This window comes from Ostrea edulis, chromosome 3 (genome assembly GCF_947568905.1).
Source record: "Ostrea edulis chromosome 3, xbOstEdul1.1, whole genome shotgun sequence".
In the NCBI taxonomy this organism is placed as follows: domain Eukaryota; kingdom Metazoa; phylum Mollusca; class Bivalvia; order Ostreida; family Ostreidae; genus Ostrea; species Ostrea edulis.
The window spans coordinates 39264546-39289211 of NC_079166.1; the positions used below are offsets into that span (position 1 = coordinate 39264546).

The window sequence follows — 24666 nt, forward strand, 5'->3', positions numbered from 1 at the left end:
CTGCCTTTCAGGGATACCAAGTTAATTATCAAGGCTCAACTAGCCCGGGTAACCGGGCGATCTAAACACCTACTTTTGAGGGATACCAGATAAGCTTTACCACCCAGCGAGCCCTATGCTAGACCTGCCTTTCAGGGATACCAAGTTAATTATCAAGGCTCAACTAGCCCGGGTAACCGGGCGATCTAAACACCTACTTTTGAGGGATACCAGATAAGCTTTACCACCCAGCGAGCCCTATGCTAGACCTGCCTTTCAGGGATACCAAGTTAATTATCAAGGCTCAACTAGCCCGGGTAACCGGGCGATCTAAACACCTACTTTTGAGGGATACCAGATAAGCTTTACCACCCAGCGAGACCTATGCTAGACCTGCCTTTCAGGGATACCAAGTTAATTATCAAGGCTCAACTAGCCCGGGTTCCCGGGCCCTAAAGTCACCTACTTTTGAGGGATACCAGATAAGCTTTACCACCCAGCAAGCCCTATGCTAGACCTGCCTTTCAGGGATACCGAGTTAATTATCAAGGCTCAACTAGCCCGGGTAACCAGGCCTTAAAGTCACCTACTTTTGAGGGATACCAGATAAGCTTTACCACCCAGAGAGCCCTATGCTAGACCTGCCTTTCAGGGATACCGAGTTAATTATCAAGGCTCAACTAGCCCGGGTTCCCGGGCCCTAAAGTCACCTACTTTTGAGGGATACCAGATAAGCTTTACCACCCAGCGAGCCCTATGCTAGACCTGCCTTTCAGGGATACCGAGTTAATTATCAAGGCTCAACTAGCCCGGGTTCCCGGGAGATCTAAACACCTACTTTTGAGGGATACCAGATAAGCTTTACCACCCAGCGAGCCCTATCCCAGACCTGCCTTTCAGGGATACTAAGTTCATTAATAGGGCTCAACTAGCCCGGGTTCCCGGGCTATCTAAACACCTACTTTTGAGGGATACCAGATAAGCTTTACCACCCTGCGAGACCTATGCTAGACCTGCCTTTCAAGGATACCAAGTTAATTATCAAGGCTCAACTAGCCCGGGTTCCTGGGCCCTAAAATCACCTACTTTTGAGGGATACCAGATAAGCTTTACCACCCAGCGAGATCTATGCTAGACCTGCCTTTCAGGGATACCGAGTTAATTATCAAGGCTCAACTAGCCCGGGTTCCAGGACCCTAAAGTCACCTACTTTTGAGGGATACCAGATAAGCTTTACCACCCAGCGAGATCTATGCTAGACCTGCCTTTCAGGGATTCCGAGTTAATTATCAAGACTCAACTAGCCCGGGTTCCTGAGCCCTAAAATCACCTACTTTTGAGGGACACCAGATAAGCTTTACCACCCAGCGAGATCTATGCTAGACCTGCCTTTCAGGGATACCGAGTTAATTATCAAGGCTCAACTAGCCCGGGTTCCAGGATCCTAAAGTCACCTACTTTTGAGGGATACCAGATAAGCTTTACCACCCAGCGAGCCCTATGCTAGACCTGCCTTTCAGGGATACCAAGTTTATTAATAGGGCTCAACTAGCCCGGGTTCCCGGGCGATCTAAACACCTACTTTTGAGGGATACCAGATAAGCTTTACCACCCAGCGAGCCTTATCCCAGACCTGCCTTTCAGGGATACTAAGTTCATTAATAGGGCTCAACTAGCCCGGGTTCCCGGGCTATCTAAACACCTACTTTTGAGGGATACCAGATAAGCTTTACCACCCTGCGAGACCTATACTAGACCTGCCTTTCAAGGATACCAAGTTAATTATCAAGGCTCAACTAGCCCGGGTTCCTGGGCCCTAAAATCACCTACTTTTGAGGGATACCAGATAAGCTTTACCACCCAGCGAGATCTATGCTAGACCTGCCTTTCAGGGATACCGAGTTAATTATCAAGGCTCAACTAACCCGGGTTCCAGGACCCTAAAGTCACCTACTTTTGAGGGATACCAGATAAGCTTTACCCTAATTATGGTGTTCTTAAACCTAACCCTAGTTGCCCGCCTAATTAAAATATCAAGTCCCGTGGGTAGAGTAATTAAGGTGTGGGCACGGCGTGGGTGTTAGATCCTGCGGAAATCGCCAAGTTTTAACGTGCCCCAACCCCCGGGACGCTAGGGTTTTTTTTTGGACAAAGTTATGGCAAAATCCCTAAAAAGGCGAAAAATGCCCTTAAACTCTGATTTCCCATAAAGGATTAGATAAAACTAACTAGGGGTTGAATAGGGGGTCAAAATTAAGGGCTAACCCTGTGGGAAGGGATAGCCCAGCACCCCTAGAAATATGGCTCCAAGGGACCCAGGAACGAGGATGGTCTGAGGGGTATAACCAACTTACCCTATAATAATGTCTAAGTACAAAAGTACTTCATTTTTTGGGGTTAATAGTATGTTTTTCTTTTTCCTTGGATTTTTACTTGGATTTTTACCCTGGTCCGAGGGACAATGGTTGTAAACCTACCCTCCCAAAATTGCAGCACGATCCCCAACTTGGGGGCTGGGGATGGACTTTGAAGTTGTTTTTTTTTGAAGCCAAGACTGGCCCTAACATCTCATATCGGTGGCCAGTTCGAGCCTTTTTTTAACCCCCACCCCGGGTGCTAAGCGCCCCCTCAGAGATTTTTTCTGGGTGGGGTAATAAAGAGTGGACCCTGCCCTACGGATCTGGCAAGTTTCGCGCCTGAAATCAGCCTGGAAAGGGGATAGGATGATGTTTTACTAAGGTAGCCACTTGCCCTTAAAGTGCAGGGCTCGCTCTAAAAGGGTTTTTTCAGGGTTGTGCCCCTTTAGAAAAGGGGGTTAGACCCCTTCTTTCGACCCCAAAGGACCCCCAACATTTCAGATCGGCTCCTAAAAGGATATTACAGAAGAAGTCAAAGGCGACGGGTGACACTCCAGTTACTTCCCGGAGGCCTTGGGGAGTGGTCTTGGCCCCTAGCCCCTATTTTCAACCATGGGACAATAGAGTGGGGCCAGGTCATGTTTGGGTGCTAAGGGGTCTTCGGTAGCCCCAAAGACTTGGGCTCAGTGAAGAATCAAAGTCGCCGACTCGCCCCAAAAGGGTGGGGCTAGGGTGGGGGTCAGACAGATCCTTTGCCCTTGACCCAGGCACCTAATTTTTGGGTCCCGCATTGCACAATCCTTTCTATGTTGGCCCTGTAAAGGGCAACAAGATCCCTCAACGGATCTTGGAGATAGCGTCTTTCAAAAATTGCCCATTTTCACCAGTTTGGCCATTGGGGGACTTCAGTCCTGACCCCATATCTCCGCTACCCTGTACGACGCTGTTGTTTTGGGATCTCATAGGGGAGGTTTGGGGTCCCATCTCACGTGAATGTCGATTCCCTAGCACTAAGGCTTCTAGGACTTCCGGCCCTTCAAAAAAGTAGAAAAAAGTGAAAAAATCGACTTGGGCCCCACTTGACCCCTGATTTCAAGGGGCTAAATTTCCCCCGTGGGAGTCGAGGGCTGTCCCTTAAGAGGTTCCTCGCGAAAATTGGAACCCTCCAACCCCCTCGACCTTAGGGCAACGACTCTTAGAAAAAAGGTCGAGAATGGAAACATGGGGTCCATTGGGGAGTTGTTGTCAACAAACCTTTTGAGGATAGACAATGCCTCTCTAGGATTGGGTAAAACATAGATGGGGCTCAAACGCACTCAAAAATGACCCAAAATTCGAAGGTTACCATATGGGCCCTTCGACCCCAAGGGGCAACAGACCCCATGAGGGGCGACTACCATCCCTATTAAGGGTCCTCCGGTAATTTGAGCTCTCTAGTCCCATCAGTTCCGGACCCGCGAAAAAATGATTTTGAGGTGATGACCGGGAAGGGACAAAATTCCGACTTTTCAAAAAAAAGGGGGCTCACTGGCCCCGGACCTGTTGGGGTCGCGTCCCCGAAGGGCCCTTCAGCTCATACTAGACCCGGAAACCCAAACACCCCCAAAAAGTTATTCAAAAAGGAATATCACTCGTGCGAACAATGCTTGCATGGGGCAAATTGGCCCCATGGGGTCCGAAAGGCACCCCATGGAAGGGGCCTCGAACCGATTGGGGGCCCATTGCCCCATCCGTTCCAGAGCACCAAACCTTAAAAGAAAAGGAGTACTCCCCATGGGATTCCCGATGACCGGAGGGGCCATGTCACCCCATGAGGATTTCGGATCGCCCCCTTCCGAGGGTCCCTCTGTCGAATTGGGGACCCTTTGCCTCACTTCTGTCAGGTAGCCATTTTGGCCCTAAAACACTTAGACAATTTTCCAGGACCCAGTAGCCATTTCTGCCCTCCAAGTAGCCAAGTAGCCCTATAAAAATCACCCCTCTTTCCAGCAAGCACGGTGACCATACCTCGGGACCTAGGGACCCCATTTTCCGCACAGGAACTCCCAGAAAGGGGCTCTGTTGACCCCTAGAAGGGCAACTACCAACAAGGGTCGAAAGTGGATTGGGGTCACCCCTTTAGAAGGGTGTGGTCAGGGTGGGTATTTAGCCCTCTAGCCCCAATACGGCCCCATGGGGCCACAGAGTGTGACCCCAACATTTCTCGCACAGAAAAGGGTCTGGTTTGGCCCCATCCAGTAGGTCTCAGTCCTGACTATAAAAATGTTGGCCCCATCCCTGATGGCCCCTGACCCCACTGGGGCTCTGGGACCCCACAGGGATCGAGATCGCCCCCTTCCAAGGACCCTTTTCCAAATTGGGGTATCCTAGCCTCATCGACCCCGGACCTACAGGTCTTGCACTAGAGGGTGATCACTCAGGAAAATCCTGCCCCAGGGGGCAAACTGGACCCATGGGGCATCAAGGGGGCCCCATCCAAGGTCCTTGTCCCAATTTCAGTTCCCTAGCCCCTTCCACTCCGGAGCTACAAAATTTGCAAAAAGGGTCCAAAAGAGAAAAAGGGGCTATTTCGGAGGGTTCATATCTCGGTACCCGAAGTACTTGGGGACCCTATGTTTTGCTCTCCCCCGACCCCTCGAGGGGTTCTCTTACGATCCCTGGAAAGGCAGGTCCCTAAAGGAACCCACAATAGTTTGGGGCCACCCTCTTAAAAGGGTCATGTCAGGTAACATTTATGGCCCTTAGCCCCAAATGGATCCCACGTGGGCACAGAGTTGGGCCCCACTAATCTTCAAAACAAATAGGGTTAGGTCTGACCCCATCATGAGGGGCTTGACCAGTGGTTAAAAAATTCTAGCCCCACCCACGGGGACTGATGACCCCAAGGGGACCCATTTGCCCCACAGGGACCGAGAACGGACCTCTCTTAAGCCCCATCCTAAATTGGGGCCCGCTAGCCCATCGATCCCAGCGCTACACGTCTACCAGTGAAGGGTGACCCATTTTTCAACTCCGGCCACAAGGGGCAAACTGGCCCCAGAACCCTCGAAGGTGACCCCTCTCAAGGTCTCTCCCGAACTTTGAGTCTTCTGGCCCCACAAGTTTGGCAGTGACCCCTCTTTTAAAAAGGCTGTTATTCAGGTAGCGAAAATGGCCCTAAAAGGTAGTCAAAATGGCACTTAAACAAAAACGTAAACAATCCCAGAAGTTTGAGAGTGAGCCATTTTTTCAGATTGCGGATCTTCCGGTAGCCAAAACGGCTATTAAAAAACGTTTAAAATCCCCAACTTTCGATTGGTCATATCTCAGGACCGAAAGTACCTAGGAACCCCATTTTTTGGCCCTGGATCCCTCGAAGGGTTCTTGGTTGATCCCCGGAAGAATAGATCCCTAAAGGGGCCGGCAATAGTTTGGGGCCACCCTCTTCAAAGGGTCATGCCGGGATAAGGTTTTTAGCTCTTTGCCCAAACTCGACCCCATGGGGCCATACAGTTGGGCCCAATAATATTAGCCCCTTAAAAAATATGGGGCTGACTCCATCAAGTGGGGCTCAGTCAGCAGTCTAAAAATTCTTAACCACCCTTTGGTGACCCCTGACCCCAAGGGGGCAAATTTGCCCCACAAGATTAGGGAACGGACCCCTCTTATCCCCCAGTCCCAATTGGGGTCCTCTAGCCCCATCGACCCCAGAGCTACAAGTCCTCGAGTAAAGGGTGTCACCCTGAAACACTTGGGTCCCAAGGGGGCAAATGAGCCCCATGGGGCTCCAAGCCGCTCTCCTTGAATGCCCCTGCCCAAATTTGGATCCCCTAGCTCCACCCACTCTCGAGCCCCATAACTTGCAAAGAGGGTCGAAATCGGCAAAGTGGGGCTCTGTTGGAGGGTTTATATCTCGGGACAGGAAGTAGCTAGGGATGCCATTTTTTGGCCCTGAACCCCATGAAGGGGTTCTGTCGACACCCTGAAGAACAGGTCCTTTGAGGGGCCGGCAAAAGTTTGGAGTCACCCTCTTAAAAGGGTCATATCGGGGTAGGGTTTTTAGCCCTTTGCCCCAAATCGACCTCATGGGGCAATGCAGTGGGGCCCCATGATATTAGTCACTCAAAAAATTGGGGGCTGACTCCATCAAATGGGGCTCAGTCGGCAGTCTAAAAGTTCTTAACCCCCCTTTGGGGACCCCTGACCCGAAGGGGAAAAATTTGCCCCCACGGGTGCCTAGACCGAACCCCTCTTAGGCCCCATCCCAAATTAGGGTCCCCTAGCCCAATCAACTTTAGAGCTAGAAGTCCTCCAGTAAAGGGTGTCACTAAAAAAACATTGGCCTTAAGGGGGCAAATGAACCCCAGGGGGCTCGAAGACGTTCCCTTTGAAGGTCCCTGCCTAAATTTGGGTCCCCTAGCCCCATCCAATCTCGAGCCCCAACACTTCGAAATCGGCAAAAGGGGGCAAATTTCTAGTCTCATATCTCGGGACCGGAAGTACCTAGGGACTCAATTTTTTAGCCCTGGACCCCTCGAAGGACTTTATGTCGACACCCGGAAGGGCAGGACCAAAAGGGGGCTTTACAATAGTTTGAGGTCACCCTCTTCAAAGGGTCATGCCGGGGTAGGGTTTTTAGCCCTTTGCCCCAAATCGACCCCAAGTGGGCACAGAGTGGGGCCCCACTAGTTCTGGAAACGAATAGGGTTAGGTCTGGCCCCATCATGAGGGGCTCGACCAGTGGTTAAAAAATTCTGGGAACTGCTGACCCCAAGGGGGCCAATTTACCCAACAGGGGCCGAGAACGGACCCTTCTTACGCCCCATTCCAAAGTGGGGTGCTCTAGCCCCATCGACCCCAGAGCTACACGTTTTCCAGTAAAGGGTGACCTTTCTAAAACTTCTGCCTCGTTGGGGCAAACTGGCCCCAGGGGGCTCGAGAGAGACAACACGGAAGGCCCCTCCCTAATCTTGAGTCCTCTGGCCCCACCCATTTGGCAGTGACGGGTCTTTGAAAAAAGCCATAATTCCGGTAGCCAAACCTGCCCTTAAAAGTAACCAAAATTGCCCTTAAAATGTAAAATTCTCCATTTCTCCAATGGGCCATAATTCGGTACCGGAAGTACCTAGGGACCCCATCTTCTCAAAAACTGACCCCAAATGGGGCCCTCTGATGACTCAGCGAAGGCCAGGCCTCATGAGGGGGCCAGAGTGGATCGGCATGACAACTTTAGAAAGGTAGGGTCGTGATAGGTGTTTTGCCCCTTAGGACCCCATGGGGCAACAGAGTGGGGCCAGTCCTTTTGCCACTCGGGAAAAGTCCGGTCTGGCCCCATCAACTTCGGCCCAGTCGGAATTCAAAAAATGTTGGCCCCACTTTTAAGGACCCCTGACCCCAAAAGGGCCGATTTGTCCCAAAGCGACCGAGAACGGACCCCTTTTAGGCCCCATCCCAAATTGGGGTCCTCTAGCCCCATCGACCCCAGACCTACAAGTCCTCCAGTAAAGGGTGTCACCCACTTTGGCCCCACTGGGGCAAATAAGTTCCATGGGGCTCCAAGGCGCTCATCACGAAGGCCCCTCCCCAAATTTGGGTCCCCTAGCCCCACCCATTCTCGAGCCCCAAAACTTGCAAAAAGGGTCGAAATCGGCCAAGGGGGCTCTCTTTGAGGGCTCATATCTCGGTATCGGAAATACCTAGGGACCCCAGTTTTTAATCCTGGACCCCACGAAGGGTCTTCGGACGACCCCTATAAGGGCAGGTTCTTAAATGGTCTCACAATAGTTTGGGGTCACCCTCTTAAAAGGGTCATGTCGGAGTAGGGTTTTTCTTGTGTATAGCAACCATTGGTGTAGCACCAATCATCGGGGAACCAGTTTAGGTTGAGACCCAATCGGAATTCCTTGAATGTCTCGCGCACTATCATTCTCTCAACAAAGGGGGCGTTACGCAAGCTTCTCTTACCAGAGGTGGCGTTACGCAAGCGTCGCTTATACCTCTCTCAACGTTTGGAATCACGTGATAATATAATCACATGATATAAACAATTATTCTCGTTTCCTTTCCCTTTAAAAGTAGCGCACAGAACACTGGGTAGAGAATGGCGCACTATGTCGAGTGCACGAGACATTCGAGGCGTTCCGATTGGGTTGGGACCTAGGTAAACTGGTACCCTGTTGATCTCGCTTCTCTCGTGTGAAGCACCAATCAGTAGGGAACCAGTTTAGGACCTAAGGTAGTCTCGTGCAACCAGACGCTCGGCTGTCTCCAGAAATCTCCGACGAGCAGAGATTTTCGTTGCAGATTTGCCGAGACAGCCGAGTGTCTGGTTGAACGAGACTAGACCTAGATCGGGTATGACGTAACAATGGAAGCCGGGAGCGGTATGACGTAGGAATGCAAAAGCGTACAAACTCCCCGTCGAGGCCTCACTGCGTCACCTATGTATAGACATCTCCTATGTGACGCAGTACAATATACAGATTTGTATATTGTGAGTCCGCGATTATCACGCGGGCAAATAACACTAAAGAAGTAGTTCGTAGTTAAAGCTTGAAAATATTGACATTAAGAGCATATATATAAAAGTATGGATTTTATTTTAAATATAAAATGATCAAAAGATCATTAAAGAGAAGGGAGACTGTTCAAATTATAGTGTAAAGTAATAAACTTGTTGTTTACGTTCTTGATTTGAACTATTTACGTTTGACATTATGGTTCTTTTTTCGTCATTCTACAGTGACGTCACACAGTATACAATCGCTATCCCATAATGCCTAACTGGAAGAATTTGGTTTGTGAGCAAACGAACTCTGGCGGAAGTTTGAAGAGCGATATGACGTTAAGTCGAGCATGACGTAACAATGGGAGTTATTAGCTTTACGTCGGGAAAATAACGTTAAAAAAATTGAAATAGCAGAGAACACAATGACGTAACAATTGCAGTAATATGTGATATAGGTGTAATGGTATTTTGTAGTATGGGTGGTGGTATGTGGAGTATGGGCAGTGTAATAGTATGTGGTGTATAGGTTGTAGTTGATAGTGTATGGGTGGTATACACCACATACCACCACCCATACAATCACCTATATCACCTCCTATACATACATGGTACCACTGGCACACTTATTATTAACACCTTTAAATACTACGCCGACTTGATCGATTTTTCCCTTGTCATTGCTACGTCATAGCGCTCTTGGCTTTCTCAATTTTTTCTGCGTTATCATTACAACATAGCGCTCCCAACTTCTATTGTTACGTCATATCCGACTTGACGTCACAGGTCTCTTGTATTTTTATATCATACCCTAAACTGGTTCCCCGCTGATTTGCAAGAGAAGCGAGGTCAACAGGGTACCATTTCATATCATACCCGACCTAGTTCATCCCAATCGTAACTACTCGGCTATTTCCGCAACCGCAAATGAACCTCATATGTGGATCGACGCCATCATAGTCTATTACCATGTGTACAGAAATGCAACTATGACGTCACAGGCGTACGTTACAATATGAAACGCGAGCTTTCAAATGCATTTAAGATATCATACATGTCTAAGGTATTCTACCACTATTATTTTTTACTTTTATGTTTATGTATTGGAGTGAATAAGACGTTAATGATACCAAAACTGAATCTCTGGTGAAAATATAAATAATACATTATACAAGGATTCGGTTTTGGCCTTTTAACCTAATCCACAGGCGCGCTTCCGGCGAAGAAATGCATCAATTTGATGCAATTCTTGCGCCGATCCACGTCCGAGTCTTTTTACCGGTTACGGAAAAAGGCGAGCGCGTGATCCGATTGAGTCCATCCTAATCCTACGTCATTGACATTTTACGTTATAGCGCTAATGGCTTATATTGTTACATCATCACTTGACCTTTGACCCACCTATCAATGCTGTTTATACTTACAAGGAATGTGATATTGCAGAAAAGAAGGATCAATTATACGCGTAACTCTCAATTAGATTTTTCACCCAAGATTTATAATAAATCATTTCTTTTTATGGTAATGTTGGTATATCAGTAACAATTCTGATTACATATACATGTAGTTGCAATGTCTCAAGCTCTCTCAATGCAATGATACATGCTTTTGCCCAGAATATGATGATATATCTTGAGTATATATTTGAATACAGATAAAAATATTATTATCTTACCTTCACTCAGAGGACTTATTGATTAAACTGCAAAATCAAAATAAATGAGGAGCCTTTCTTTTATACTGCAGTCGGAGAGAGAGGGGGAGAAAAAGAAAGGGAGAGAGAGAGGGATGAATAGAGAGATAAAGAGGTGAGAATGAGAGAGAGATAAAGAGGAGAGGGTAGAGAGTGAAGGGAGAGAGGGGAAGGGTGGTACAGAGAGAGGAGGAAGAAGACAGGAGACATGGAGAGAGAGGAGGAGGAAGGGTGGGGAGAGAGAGGGGCAAGAGAGAAAGGGAAAGACAGGCATGGAGGCATTGAGTAGGGAGAGATAGATTAGACCGAGAGTGAGTGAGGGGAAAGGTGGGAGGAGGTAGACAGACAAGAGAGCGAGAGAAAGAAAGACAAGAGAGCGAGAGAAAGAAAAACAGTAACAACTAACACCCAATATAATATGTGCACACATTCATTTACAAACTATCATAGCTGATGAGCTTAATCAGTCTATCAAAAATTAAAATTCCGTACTAAATGTTGTTTTAATTTGATCTAGTCAATGCAACATGGTGATTATTTCATAACGTTTAATGATGTCCATGGAGATTTTTTTATCATTACAGTGTAGCGTCATTTCCATTACAGTACGAAGTGTTTCTCATTTACTAGTATTATACATCTTAGTTCCATAGTAATAACTATGCTAGGCGCGAAATACGTTATTGTAATAGCTTCATTTGTGCACAATAGTCCCCAAAGACAGCTTAGCAAAACACCATAGGAATTGGCTTAGCTGTCCAAGGATTACTAACTCCGTATCTCTAAAAGGCAGATCTTATGAATCGATCTTTGTATAGGAAATCAAAAATACTATCCTTAAAAGGCAGATTAGTACCGTAGCCTACAAATCGTACTACACTCGTCGTTATGCGTTGCTGATTAACTCAGTATCCCTGAAAGGCAGGTTTGCCATAGGGCTCGCTGGGTGGCAAAGCTTATCTGGTATCCCTCAAAAGTAGGTGTTTAGATCGCCCGGGAACCCGGGCTAGTTAAGCCCTATTAATAAACTTGGTATCCCTGAAAGGCAGGTCTAGCAAAGGGCTTGCTGGGTGGCAAAGCTTATTTGGTATCCCTCAAAAGTAGGTGTTTAGATCGCCCGGTTACCCGGGCTAGTTGAGCCTTGATGATTAACTTGGTATACCTGAAAGGCAGGTCTAGCATAGGTCTCGCTGTGTGGAAAAGCTTATCTGGTATCCCTCAAAAGTAGGTGTTTAAATCACCAGGGAACCTGGGCTAGTTGAGCCTTGATAATTAACTCCGTATCCCTGAAAGGCAGGTCTAGCATAGGGCTTGCTGGGTGGTAAAGCTTATCTGGTATCCTTCAAAAGTAGGTGTTTAGATCGCCCGGTTACCCGGGCTAGTTGAGCCTTGATAATTAACTTGGTATCCCTGAAAGGCAGGTCTAGCATATGGCTCTCTGGGTGGTAAAGCTTATCTGGTATCCCTCAAAAGTAGGTGACTTTAGGGCCCGGGAACCCGGGCTAGTTGAGCCTTGATAATTAACTCGGTATCCCTGAAAGGCAGGTCTAGCATAGGGCTCGCTGGGTGGTAAAGCTTATCTGGTATCCCTCAAAAGTAGGTGTTTAGATCGCCCGGGAACCCGGGCTAGTTGAGCCCTATTAATGAACTTAGTATCCCTGAAAGGCAGGTCTGGGATAGGGCTCGCTGGGTGGTAAATCTTATCTGGTATCCCTCAAAAGTAGGTGTTTAGATCGCCCGGGAACCCGGGCTAGTTGAGCCCTATTAATAAACTTGGTATCCCTGAAAGGCAGGTCTAGCATAGGGCTCGCTGGGTGGTAAAGCTTATCTGGTATCCCTCAAAAGTAGGTGACTTTAGGGCCCGGGAACCCGGGCTAGTTGAGCCTTGATAATTAACTCGGTATCCCTGAAAGGCAGGTCTAGCATAGGTCTCGCTGGGTGGTAAAGCTTATCTGGTATCCCTCAAAAGTAGGTGTTTAGATCGCCCGGGAACCCGGGCTAGTTGAGCCCTATTAATGAACTTAGTATCCCTGAAAGGCAGGTCTGGGATAGGGCTCGCTGGGTGGTAAATCTTATCTGGTATCCCTCAAAAGTAGGTGTTTAGATCGCCCGGGAACCCGGGCTAGTTGAGCCCTATTAATAAACTTGGTATCCCTGAAAGGCAGGTCTAGCATAGGGCTCGCTGGGTGGTAAAGCTTATGTGGTATCCCTCAAAAGTAGGTGACTTTAGGGCCCGGGAACCCGGGCTAGTTGAGCCTTGATAATTAACTCGGTATCCCTGAAAGGCAGGTCTAGCATAGGGCTCGCTGGGTGGTAAAGCTTATCTGGTATCCCTCAAAAGTAGGTGACTTTAGGGCCCGGGAACCCGGGCTAGTTGAGCCTTGATAATTAACTCGGTATCCCTGAAAGGCAGGTCTAGCATAGGGCTCGCTGGGTGGTAAAGCTTATCTGGTATCCCTCAAAAGTAGGTGATTTTAGGGCACAGGAACCCGGGCTAGTTGAGCCTTGATAATTAACTTGGTATCCCTGAAAGGCAGGTCTAGCATAGGTCTCGCTGGGTGGTAAAGCTTATCTGGTATCCCTCAAAAGTAGGTGTTTAGATCGCCCGGTTACCCGGGCTAGTTGAGCCTTGATAATTAACTTGGTATCCCTGAAAGGCAGGTCTAGCATAGGTCTCGCTGGGTGGTAAAGCTTATCTGGTATCCCTCAAAAGTAGGTGACTTTAAGGCCTGGTTACCCGGGCTAGTTGAGCCTTGATAATTAACTCGGTATCCCTGAAAGGCAGGTCTAGCATAGGACTCGCTGGGTGGTAAAGCTTATCTGGTATCCCTCAAAAGTAAGTGTTTAGATCGCCCGGTTACCCGGGCTAGTTGAGCCTTGATAATTAACTCGGTATCCCTGAAAGGCAGGTCTAGCATAGGGCTCGCAGGGTGGTAAAGCTTATCTGGTATCCCTCAAAAGTAGGTGTTTAGATCGCCCGGTTACCCGGGCTAGTTGAGCCTTGATAATTAACTCGGTATCCCTGAAAGGCAGGTCTAGCATAGGGCTCGCTGGGTGGTAAAGCTTATCTGGTATCCCTCAAAAGTAGGTGACTTTAGGGCCCGGTTACCCGGGCTAGTTGAGCCTTGATAATTAACTCGGTATCCCTGAAAGGCAGGTCTAGCATAGGGCTCGCTGGGTGGTAAAGCTTATCTGGTATCCCTCAAAAGTAAGTGTTTAGATCGCCCGGTTACCCGGGCTAGTTGAGCCTTGATAATTAACTCGGTATCCCTGAAAGGCAGGTCTAGCATAGGGCTCGCAGGGTGGTAAAACTTATCTGGTATCCCTCAAAAGTAGGTGTTTAGATCGCCCGGTTACCCGGGCTAGTTGAGCCTTGATAATTAACTCGGTATCCCTGAAAGGCAGGTCTAGCATAGGGCTCGCTGGGTGGTAAAGCTTATCTGGTATCTCTCAAAAGTAGGTGACTTTAGGGCCCGGGAACCCGGGCTAGTTGAGCCTTGATAATTAACTCGGTATCCCTGAAAGGCAGGTCTAGCATAGGGCTCGCTGGGTGGCATAGCTTATCTGGTATCCCTCAAAAGTAGGTGTTTAGATCTCCCGGGAACCTGGGCTAGTTGAGCCTTATTAAGTAACTTGGTATCCCTGAAAGGCAGGGCTAGCATAGGCTTCGCTGGGTGGCAAAGCTTATCTGGTATCCCTCAAAAATAGGTGTTTATATCGCCCTGGATCTTGAGTTAGTTTGGTCTTAATAATTAACTCGATATCCAAAAGCAGATTTTGAGGAATGGTCTTTTTAGTGAGTTATAATGTTGAATGAAAGTTTTGAGTTGATTTTGTGTACTGAATGAGGGGGGGGGGGGGGTAATTAAAATAATTTCTATGATTAACTTTTGATCAAAAATACCCTTCTGTACTTTCAAAAATAATTTCTAAAGATGTGTTACTTTGACCACCGCTAGATATCATCAGATTTGCTTTTAATAAGACTTCTTATTAAATATTATTTTTTTCCATGTTGCATTCGCTGTTTTATCTACTTCCTAGGGGCGAGATCGAAAGTTCAATGTCTGACAAAAAAACTAAATTCACATAGTTTTTACGTCCCCCCCCCCCTATCCGCCCCCACAACGACCCCCTAAACTAGATATGATGAGTGTTTAAACTATAATCGATTAACAAGTAAGAACAAACGAGTATAAATAACTCTGTATACCCTATCTTCTGTTTATTCACAAATGAAAGTGTAGATTAAAACTATCAAATGTTCATTAAAATGTAATATCGTCATGTAGTTTTAACAGTCACTTGTCTTTTTCCTTTTTCGACTAATGTGTAATCGATGTCGGATGAGAGAAACTTACAGAAGTTTTAACACCCCCCCTCCTCCCCCTAACTATTTGAATTTAGATTTTTATCCGAAATCAATCTGTTGATCTCGCCCCTTACAGTTTTTTATATCAAATTTCTTACTGTTTTTAACATCTGAGAGAATTAGGGTTTGATTAATTATGTTAATTAAATAATACTCTGTATACTTTCTATCAAATCGTATTTCTCTCCATATTGCGTTCATTGCTTTATTTATTTCTTACATTTTTAATAGTTCAGCTAATTAGGGTTTAATTAGTAATCTTAATTAGGAAAAAAAATCCCAACAATTTTCTTTGCCTTCTTTGTCGTAAACACATTTCTTTACGAAATTATTCGACGTACGACTTATCTTTCTATCTATGATCAGGGGCAAGTAACTCGTGGGTCACCTGCTTTTGAGGGATACCATCTAGTCATAACCGGGCGGCAGTCCCCCAGAAGCTATCGACATTTTAACAACGTAAAAGGTGGGTTTTTTTTTTTACCGAGGCAGCTGCCTCGGTTGCCTCAATGGAAGCTACGCCACTGATATAGGGGATCAGAGTCAGTCAAAGACTCTGAAAATACGATTTGAGAAATGATACTGTATAAATTTTACTGTATTTATCTTGATCAATAATTGTATATTCCTATACGTATTAATCATGTAAAGATACTGAGGTCTTTTAAGCAACAATTTTAAATGTTTGTGCAATACATTATTGACTGACAGAACGTAATTCATGAGCTGTGATCTAAAAATCTTTCAGGCATTAATATAGATTTGAATAGAATTACATCTAGATACATATTTGAAATAGAATATATCCTAAGGCACTGTAGTTTTAAATTGTTTGGATTATATTGCATTTACATGTAATGTATGTACATGCTTGTAAATGCCACAGAATGAGAAATAATCTAAATTGTCCTATTTTCATAATGTTCCCAAAATAGAAGTATCATGCAGATCTATACAGGAAATAACATTTACAAATCATTTGATAGAATAGTATATGTACATTAACAATGTCAAAGATCTTTCTAAATCAAGTGAGAAAATTAGAAAATGACTTATTAAAATGTTCGTTCTACTGTATGCTGATAACACAATATTATTAGTTACATTAAATAGTTGATTAAATTTATGAATATTAAACTCTACCTGTGTTTCCTTTAATCCCATTTCATAATGAGATGTTGTTTGTACGGGGAATAGATACACATACTTTACAATTCAACTATTGGTTTATCCCCCGAACATCTACCATTTGCGGTTAAAATGGATCCTCAGTACCCCTTGCTTGTCGTAAGAGGCGACTAAATGGGGCGGTCCTTTGGATGAGACCACAAAAACCGAGGTCCTGTGTCACAGCAGGTGTGGCACGATAAAGATCCCTCCCTGCTCAAAGGCCATAAGCGCCGAGCATAGGCCTAAATTTTGCAACCCTTCACCGGCAATGGTGACGTCTCCATATGAGTGAAATATTCTCGAGATGGACGTTAAACAATATTCAATCAACCAATCAATCTACCGTTTGCGAATTCTAGTAAGGGTCTAATGAAAATAAAAGTGCAATGTTTTTAGCAAAAAGAATACCTATATCCTTAGTTGTCCATAGGGAAAGGGCTAATATAGATTTACCCCGCTGCTTAATCCCATACAAAATTCAATAAAATATTGTTTATTAAAAAAAGTTTTCCATGAATTCAATTCGTGCTTCTTACTTGTATGATAAGAATATGGATGTTGATGAGAATAAGATAAATGATTTTTAACAATTTAATATCATTTGTAAGGAGCTTGGTTGCTTGACAAAATTGAACTATTGCTTTCAATAATTTATTTAAAGATGACAGTAAAACCGGAGTTACGTGTATTGGATAGCAATATTTGTATCGTCGACTGCCCTATTTCGGTGACTGACCAGAATCGGTGACCTTTTGTTTACGTGTGCGTGTTGTCGTTTCCTGGTGTAGATTGCGTCATCATTTCGCCGTAGTGTTTGCAAACATATATAGAGTACGTCTTCAATTTCCCCCCAAAAATGAACTACTAGAAGGAGAGTATGCAAAAAATCAACAGGAGCACCCCCAAAATAAGCCCATTTACTTATTACTTTTTCAAGCAAACCGTCAAATTGATATAAAGTATACCAAAAGTCTAGAATTCTACAATGTTATTTTATTCATTGACGTTTAGTTGCACATTCCTCCTGTATTTATGTTTTTTAAACTGTTACAAACTTTTGGTAAACCTATATTAACAATGGTCACTGAAATAGGTGACGTCAGCGTTTTAGGACCACAAATTTACATGTTTTTTGTTAAGAAAATATATTCAATTAACGTACCAATGAATTTGGAATTTTTGAATGAAAGTAAAGGAATTTAATTACTCTAAAGTTAGGAGTGTAATTTATTTATTTAATCCAAGTGATTAATGAGAAAATCGCGGTTTATCACTAAGATCACCGAAACTGGTAAGTCGACGATAGATGCCATTATTCTATATTTAATATTCAGGGGTGTATTTTACAAAAGAACTTAACGACTTACGACCAACTTTACATATTGGAATTCTCCCGTTTATTGTAAGATAATTCACTCCAATGTAAAATAGTGAAGAATTAATGTTGAAAATTAAGTTTTAGAAACGTTTTAATTCCCTCATTTAAACTAAGAACTGTGTAATACAATTTAAAAGACTTGCGACTTAGTCGTAAGTTATTTTATAAACGGGCCCCAGCACTCCTGACACATACATGCATGGCCTCTTCGTTTTGAAAATGTCCACACGACTGATGAAATGAACTGAACATGCATATGTCATTTATTCAATACTGATCAAAACTTATTTCTTCAGTAAGATCAAATTAAAATCAAGCATCGATAAACATAACCATTATTTACAGATGTACCTCATATTGTGTTACATGTATTTGTCTTTTTAAAACTGCATTGCTTAGATCCGCCAAAGCGTGTCCATTACTTTACTTTCTTTTTCTTTGAATAGTATAGTTTATCGAAAAAGAAAGTAGGTTTTCGATCAATTTCAAGATAATCACTAATCAAGTAAATTCCAATTATAGCTTAGGGACTTCACTTTATATATTAAACAATATTAAAGGTGCAAGTAACTATAGAGCAAGTATTTCCGAGTTTATTGTCAACATTTTTTTATGTCTAAGTATAGATAATTTTACATGTACAGTCATGTATGCGTTGTTTTAAATCTTATTTGAAATCCTTTGTTGACTGTGTAATTGAATATGCTTGAGGTGAAATGAGCACAGGACTGCACTATCTATTGATTTTTTAAATCTTGCTATAGACTGTTGGTATATATAGATGAAGGTACACGACAGCACGGAAGTAAATATTAAGGAAAGAAAGTACTTTTATTTGAAATCTGTGAAATGAAAATCATTACAGTAATTCTGAAAGCTGGTCTTGAGTCAAAGAAACATAATGGTTATAATCAATTTCAACAGCAATCATAAGATCGTCTTACGGTTGTCTTTAGTAACCATGTATAAATTGGTCGTTGTGTATTAGGGAAGCGATAACCTAGCAATGCGTACTTTTGCTATAGTTTATGAATATTATTTCACAATTAATATAAAATGGATAAGTGATTAGAAAAATACACTACAAGATGTACCGACGTTTTGGTATGCGTCTACTCGCTACGGAAGCGTACTAGTGCCAAGTTTTTACTTTTTGTTATTATTATTATTTTTTATATTTTACACTTTAATCTGTAAAATTTACACTTTAATCTGTAAATTTTACACTTTAATCTGTAGAATTCACAGTTTAATCTGTAAAATTTACACTTTAATCTGTAAAAGTACACTCTAATCTGTAAAACTTATACGATAATCATACTGTGTTTTACATCATGGTCATTTCCTGTGTACTGTTAGGTAATGGACCAATATAATTTAATTGGGGAGTATTTTAAACAGGGCATACATCTTATATAAGGAAAAAAGTTCTTTATTTTAATAGTTTTTGAACAGCTATTGATCATATATCATACAAACACGAAGGTCAGACGAAGGTCATTCCTCAGGGTCATTTTGTAAAGGTAAAGGTCACTCAACACATACTTATATATATTAAAACCTTTCATTTTATTAGTTATTGATCATTGTGCAAGTCATGCGCCATATGAAGTATTTCATTGGTTAGATGCAATCTGGGGAGCATCCATTAGTTTTACTTATATACTTGTTTTTTTGTTTGTTTTTTTAAAAATGCAATCGATATACCTTACCTTCCTCGCCACACCAACACTATTATAGTATATTGCCCCCATGCACAAAATTAAAAATCGCTTTCGTACGTAATCTGAACAAGTTAGTTGAGTCAAGCGATGGGAGAGAGAGAGAGAGAGAGAGAGAGAGAGAGAGAGAGAGAGAGAGAGAGAGAGTGCCCACATTGTGGATATTTTCTCGGCAACCAAGTGATATTATACAGATAAACGTAAATCTTACAGATTAAAGTGTAAATTATACAGAAAGAAAGTGTAATTTTACAGATTAAAGTGTAAATTTTACAGATTAAAGTGTAAATTTTACAGATTAAAGTGTAAAATATGAAAAAATAAAAAGTAAAAACTAATACGCTTCCGTAACTCGCAACGTTTTCGCTAAACACAAGTTCCTGTCCTCTAAAAAAGGACTGCAATATGAGAACCGTATAGGCAAACATAATATTCTAAGTTGAAAGACGACTGGTTTAAAACAGGTTTTAAATCTTGAGACTAGGACATACTTTATAGTAGGTCTTATTGGTAGAGCTGTAAATAAATGATATATAGACCTAATCAATGGTTGTTTGTTTTACGTTCCACCCATATTGAGATGCCACCAATTGTAGGTGAAGTGCTTCCCGCGCAGGGCTTTAGCATTAAGGGCTCTCTAACGTGAGCCACGATTCTCACCTCTAAATACAGAGCGTTTGGCGAAGGAGCAATCACTACATATACCTATATTTACGTATTAGGTTTGACGCGGCCATGGCACGAGCGGAGCTTGAACTCACGACCGGTTACGAAGCGAAAGCTCTACCACTGAGCATCCGCAACCTGTTGGGCCTAATGGATATGGACCATTTGTAGCTTTGACCTTTAACTTCAGAATTAAGTCATCCTTGTCTGATCAATTCATCAGGAAATACAATTTGATCTAGATTATAGGGGCCGTGTTTCATGCCATAATCAAATTATATAAATCTGACAACAAAATACCTAATGCAATGATGTAAATCTGGGAACAAAACATATGCTATGCTCACAGTAGTTTGTTTTCATCAGCTGCATGCAACTTACATGTAACAAATGATACCCATTTTAAGAGATGAATTGTACATAATTACTTTAAGAAGATTAATTAGTTTTTCAAAGTTATTAACTTTCCCTTGGTTACTGTAGATTGGGAAATAATCACGATGGTTTTAATTTCACTATGTTCACGATTTATCTTTTCTTCGCGAAATTAAACCCATAGTGAATAATGAAGTAAAAATATTAGAATTCGGCTATAATTAAAAAAAACAAGAGAGATAACTCGGTTTTATTTTTGTGAACGGGATACTATGATCAGCTGGGGAAAAAGTATTGAATAGTTACATCATTTAACATATGAATGCATTCACACAATATGACATTTTAGTATACATGTACTTGTATACTCTTAATTGCGTTTACACTGCAGGTCACAGTGAATTATATACCGGCTTGTTATTACTTTCTTGTCTTGACCCAGTATATCAATGGCTCTCACAAGCCATTTAGCGTGGATCGGTTTTATTTCGACAGCCTCAAAGTCGACACCTTTTTCTAGAGAAGTTTTGATTTCGTTTGCATAATATGTCTGGAATTCGGATTTAAACGCGTTTTAAATCGTCCGTTAATCTGAATATCAAGAGGCTGCAGGTTGTCCGTACACGCAGCAGGGACGCTTGTCGTCGACACCTTTAATTGGCGCTTACTTAGCACCTAATGATAATTGAGAAGATAATTAATCTTATTTCATTTATTAAATTGTTCAAAATAGATGATTTAAATGTGTTTTCATGGCATTGTATTTTGTACGTGTTGATACATAGAATTTGGGGGTTTTATTGCAAGCTTTCCGTTTTTCACCCAGTTTAAAATAGTCATGTTAACTCTCCAAAGGCTACCTTGAAAATGAACTCATTAAATGACCACGTAAAACGTAAGTTTCTTGTGAATTTTACTCAGCAGTTGATACTACTAGCCGCAGCCTGAGGGTCATTTCAGTGACACAGTGGAGATATCACAGAGACTGAGCGGTAGATAATCCTATAGCGTGAAAATAAAACCATCGCGATTGGTACCCTTGTAACAAATCGTGAAATGTTAACAACGTGGAATTAAACCAACTTACAGTATATGCTTGTAAACGTTTGCATGTAAAGGAAATCAGTGAGGAGATTATTTAAAACGTAAATATAGTGTGTATGCTTAGCATATTTTTTCTGTGAGGCGTATATAAATAGCCCCACGCACGTCAGTCTGGGGAAATCCCATCATGATGATTGATTGATTGATTGTATCTTGCTTAACGTCTCGCTCGAGAATTTTTCACTCATATGGAGACGTCACCAAGACCAGTGAAGGGCTTCAAATTTAGGCCTATGTTCGGCGCTTACGGCCATTGAGCAGTGGGGGTTCTTTAGCGTGCCACACCTGCTGTGACACGGGACATCCGTTTATAAGGTCATCCCCGAGGACCCGTGACATTCACATCTGAAGCCGAGCGTTTGGCAACGGAACTGTCACTACCTGTTTTAACGACTTAGGTCTGTCGCGGCCGTGATTCGAACCCCGGTCTTCCGCATGCAGGGCGAACGCTCTTACCTCTTTCCATATAACGCAACTGTCTAACTTTGAGACTGACAGAGCGTACAACAACGAGTTATTTAGAGGTATTTGATGATTGTATTTCTTTCAAACTTATGTGTAAGGTACTGATGTAACGAAATACACAGCTTTACACAGATAAGACTACCGATGATATGAAAGTCTGAACTGAACACGCAACTTTTCACTTGAAATTGCCGAGTGACAGTTGTTTGCCCACAAAAATCGATTTAAAATCATATAATTCGGTCTAAATCAGGTAAATAATGTATGACACATGTATGTCGTACAGCTCCATGAATACGTACGTGCGATGATTTAACAGCGTTTTAGAAGGTGGAAAAGATTGTCGAAATTCGGACCATACAACTTTAACGTTGCAGATGTGAATATGTTGTCATGTAGCCATGTATAAATGAATAATCTAGATTCCATACGGTTAAATGTATTTTATTAAGAACACAATACAAGAATCTGGAATGACATTCATGTACATTATATTTGTCTTTTCAGCAAAATGAGTTGCGAGGTTGGAGTATCCAAATAATGGCAATGAACGCATGTCAAACAATTGTCACCGAGTGATGAAGTAATCCTAGTGCATCTTTAAATTCCTAAGAACGTTCACGAGGAAGATCAATCATGTCTGGAAATATCGAAATCATCGTTGGAATAAAACTTGGAACAAATTACAGTACAAACACATACATGTTGAAGGATGGTAAAACAGAGGGCATTTTCACTGTCCCGTTCAATAAGCACGCTACCAGTTCTCTGTCGTTAGTAACACCAACAGTGGCATTGTTTACAGACAAGGGAAAGTTTCAAGCGTTTGGATTTGAAGCGGAATATCAAAATTTCCATTTGGGTGAAAGCAACACTTTTCTTCTTTTTCGTGATTTTGTTTGGGATCTACTATGTGTGAGCGATAAGGTGAGTAGACTTGCAATATAGATTAATACACTCCAGAAGCATAAGATCTATAATCAATTATAGCTTGTTTTTTGTTATAAACAAATGTCTCTCCAGCTCTCCAAATTGAAGATTTTCCAAATTACACTCTCCTTTCCTTAATGTACAGTATGGTATGGAGGAGAAAGCATGAGCTGGAGCATATACATTATAAACTGCACTTTGTGCATTGAGGTAAAAGCCAGAGAAGAGACTGAACATCGACGTGACCAATGTCATTGTTGCGTATGATACAAAACTAATGACTGTTATGCCGAAGTACCTGTACGAAAGTGAACAGACCCTTGTACATGAAAAAAGTTTCTAGTCTATCCGATAAGCCATATAGGAGGAGAAGTGTTCTCAAGTTATTTCACGTCCATCACCCCTCTTAGATCCACTATAACTGTTTAGGAAAATAATATGAACATCACGCCTCAACAATATGCACATCTACAAATGGCAGTGAAGCAATCTACAAGTTTCAAGTCCATGCGATAAGCCATATAGGAGAAGTGTTGACAAGATTTTGTGACAGACAGACGGACTGACAAACGGACAGAGAGTGCAAAAACAATGTCTTCGTTTGGAAGAGGCGGGCATAACAATAATAGGAAACTAAACACCTATTCATAATCTACTGTATAACGGGTTTTTGAATCGCAAACAATTAAAATCGCGTAAAATTTATACCGATTATGTACCATATCTTACAAGATAAGAAGAACGCGGTGAATAGAAACTCATTACCTCGGATGTAGTACTAATTATCTTAGACAGTGATCAGGCTTTATCACTCTATACACACACCTGTTAACTTGTTGAGTGACAATACGTGTAACAGTAATGTTTGTTCTGTACAACATTGAAATGTGTCAACTGTCAATTAACTTGTAACTTGGAGAATCGCAAACAAAGAACTGCGCAAAATATAAAATGACAGTGTTTCGCAAAATTTGTGACACGCAAAAAAAAACCCCGTTATACAGTAATATCTACATCTGGCGGTTACCGTGGCTCAGTGGATAGAATCCTCGCCTCTTGACCGAGAGATCGTTGATGCAAAAGTCACTCGTGCCTATAATTAATAAATATATGCAGTGGCCGCTCTATCGCTAAACCATCGGCATTTAAAAGTGAGAGTTACGGGTCTTTGGGATGAAACCTTAAAAACCGAGGTATATTGTTACTGTAGGCGTTGACACAATAAATTTCCTTGTGCGTTTTTCAGTTGCTTAAAATGTGTGGTCATTTACCTATAGCTGGTGACGTTTCAGTATTCATAAAAATTTAATCTCGAAGAGACGTAAAGGAAATTAAAAACGACTAAATGTTATGTTAGTAAAAGTTGCTTCAAAATATCTTCCTGTACGTATTTCTTAATGTGAGCGTTAGAAATTGTTTTTAATATATGCTTTATAAGCAGAAACAATTTGATCTACAAAGAAATAAATGTATAGGTTTTTGTATCATAGGAGATAATCGGATATGAATGCAGTGGAAACATGGTATAATTCAAACAAATTCAGCTTAACAGAGTATACACGAAACTGTAGTCTTCCATTATTTTCACACTTTACGTTAAACATTTATTCAGTCCGTGGAGATCCAGGTTAGAACAGGTCCCCAGTACCCCTTGCTTGTCGTAATAGGCGACTAAATGGGGCAGTCTTCGGAAGAGACCGCAAAAACTGAGGACCAGTGTCACAGCGGGTATGGCAAGATAAAGATCCCTCCCCAGCTCAAAGGACGTAAACGCCGAACATAAAACTAAATTATGCACCCCTTTACCGGCAATGGTGATATCTACATAAAAGTAAAATTTCTCGAACGGGACGTTAAACACTATAGATCGATGACGTTTTGTCTATTAACAATAATAACTTTCATTCATATGTCGATTCGATATATCCCCATGAGCTCGAAATAAAAGACACCACAGAGTCGTCCACTTCTG

General features: G+C 42.7%; 1 protein-coding gene across 1 annotated transcript in view; it reads left to right on the forward strand.

The window, feature by feature from the left end:
* The window catches only part of LOC125673130 (heat shock 70 kDa protein 12A-like), a 30730-nt gene that overhangs the window by 1930 nt on the left and 4134 nt on the right, over positions 1-24666 (forward strand). Inside the window, exon 2 of the mRNA XM_056160668.1 lies at positions 22272-22691. Coding sequence (XP_056016643.1) covers positions 22401-22691 — 291 coding nt within the window. The 5' untranslated portion in view covers positions 22272-22400. The remainder of the gene's footprint in view (positions 1-22271; positions 22692-24666) is intronic.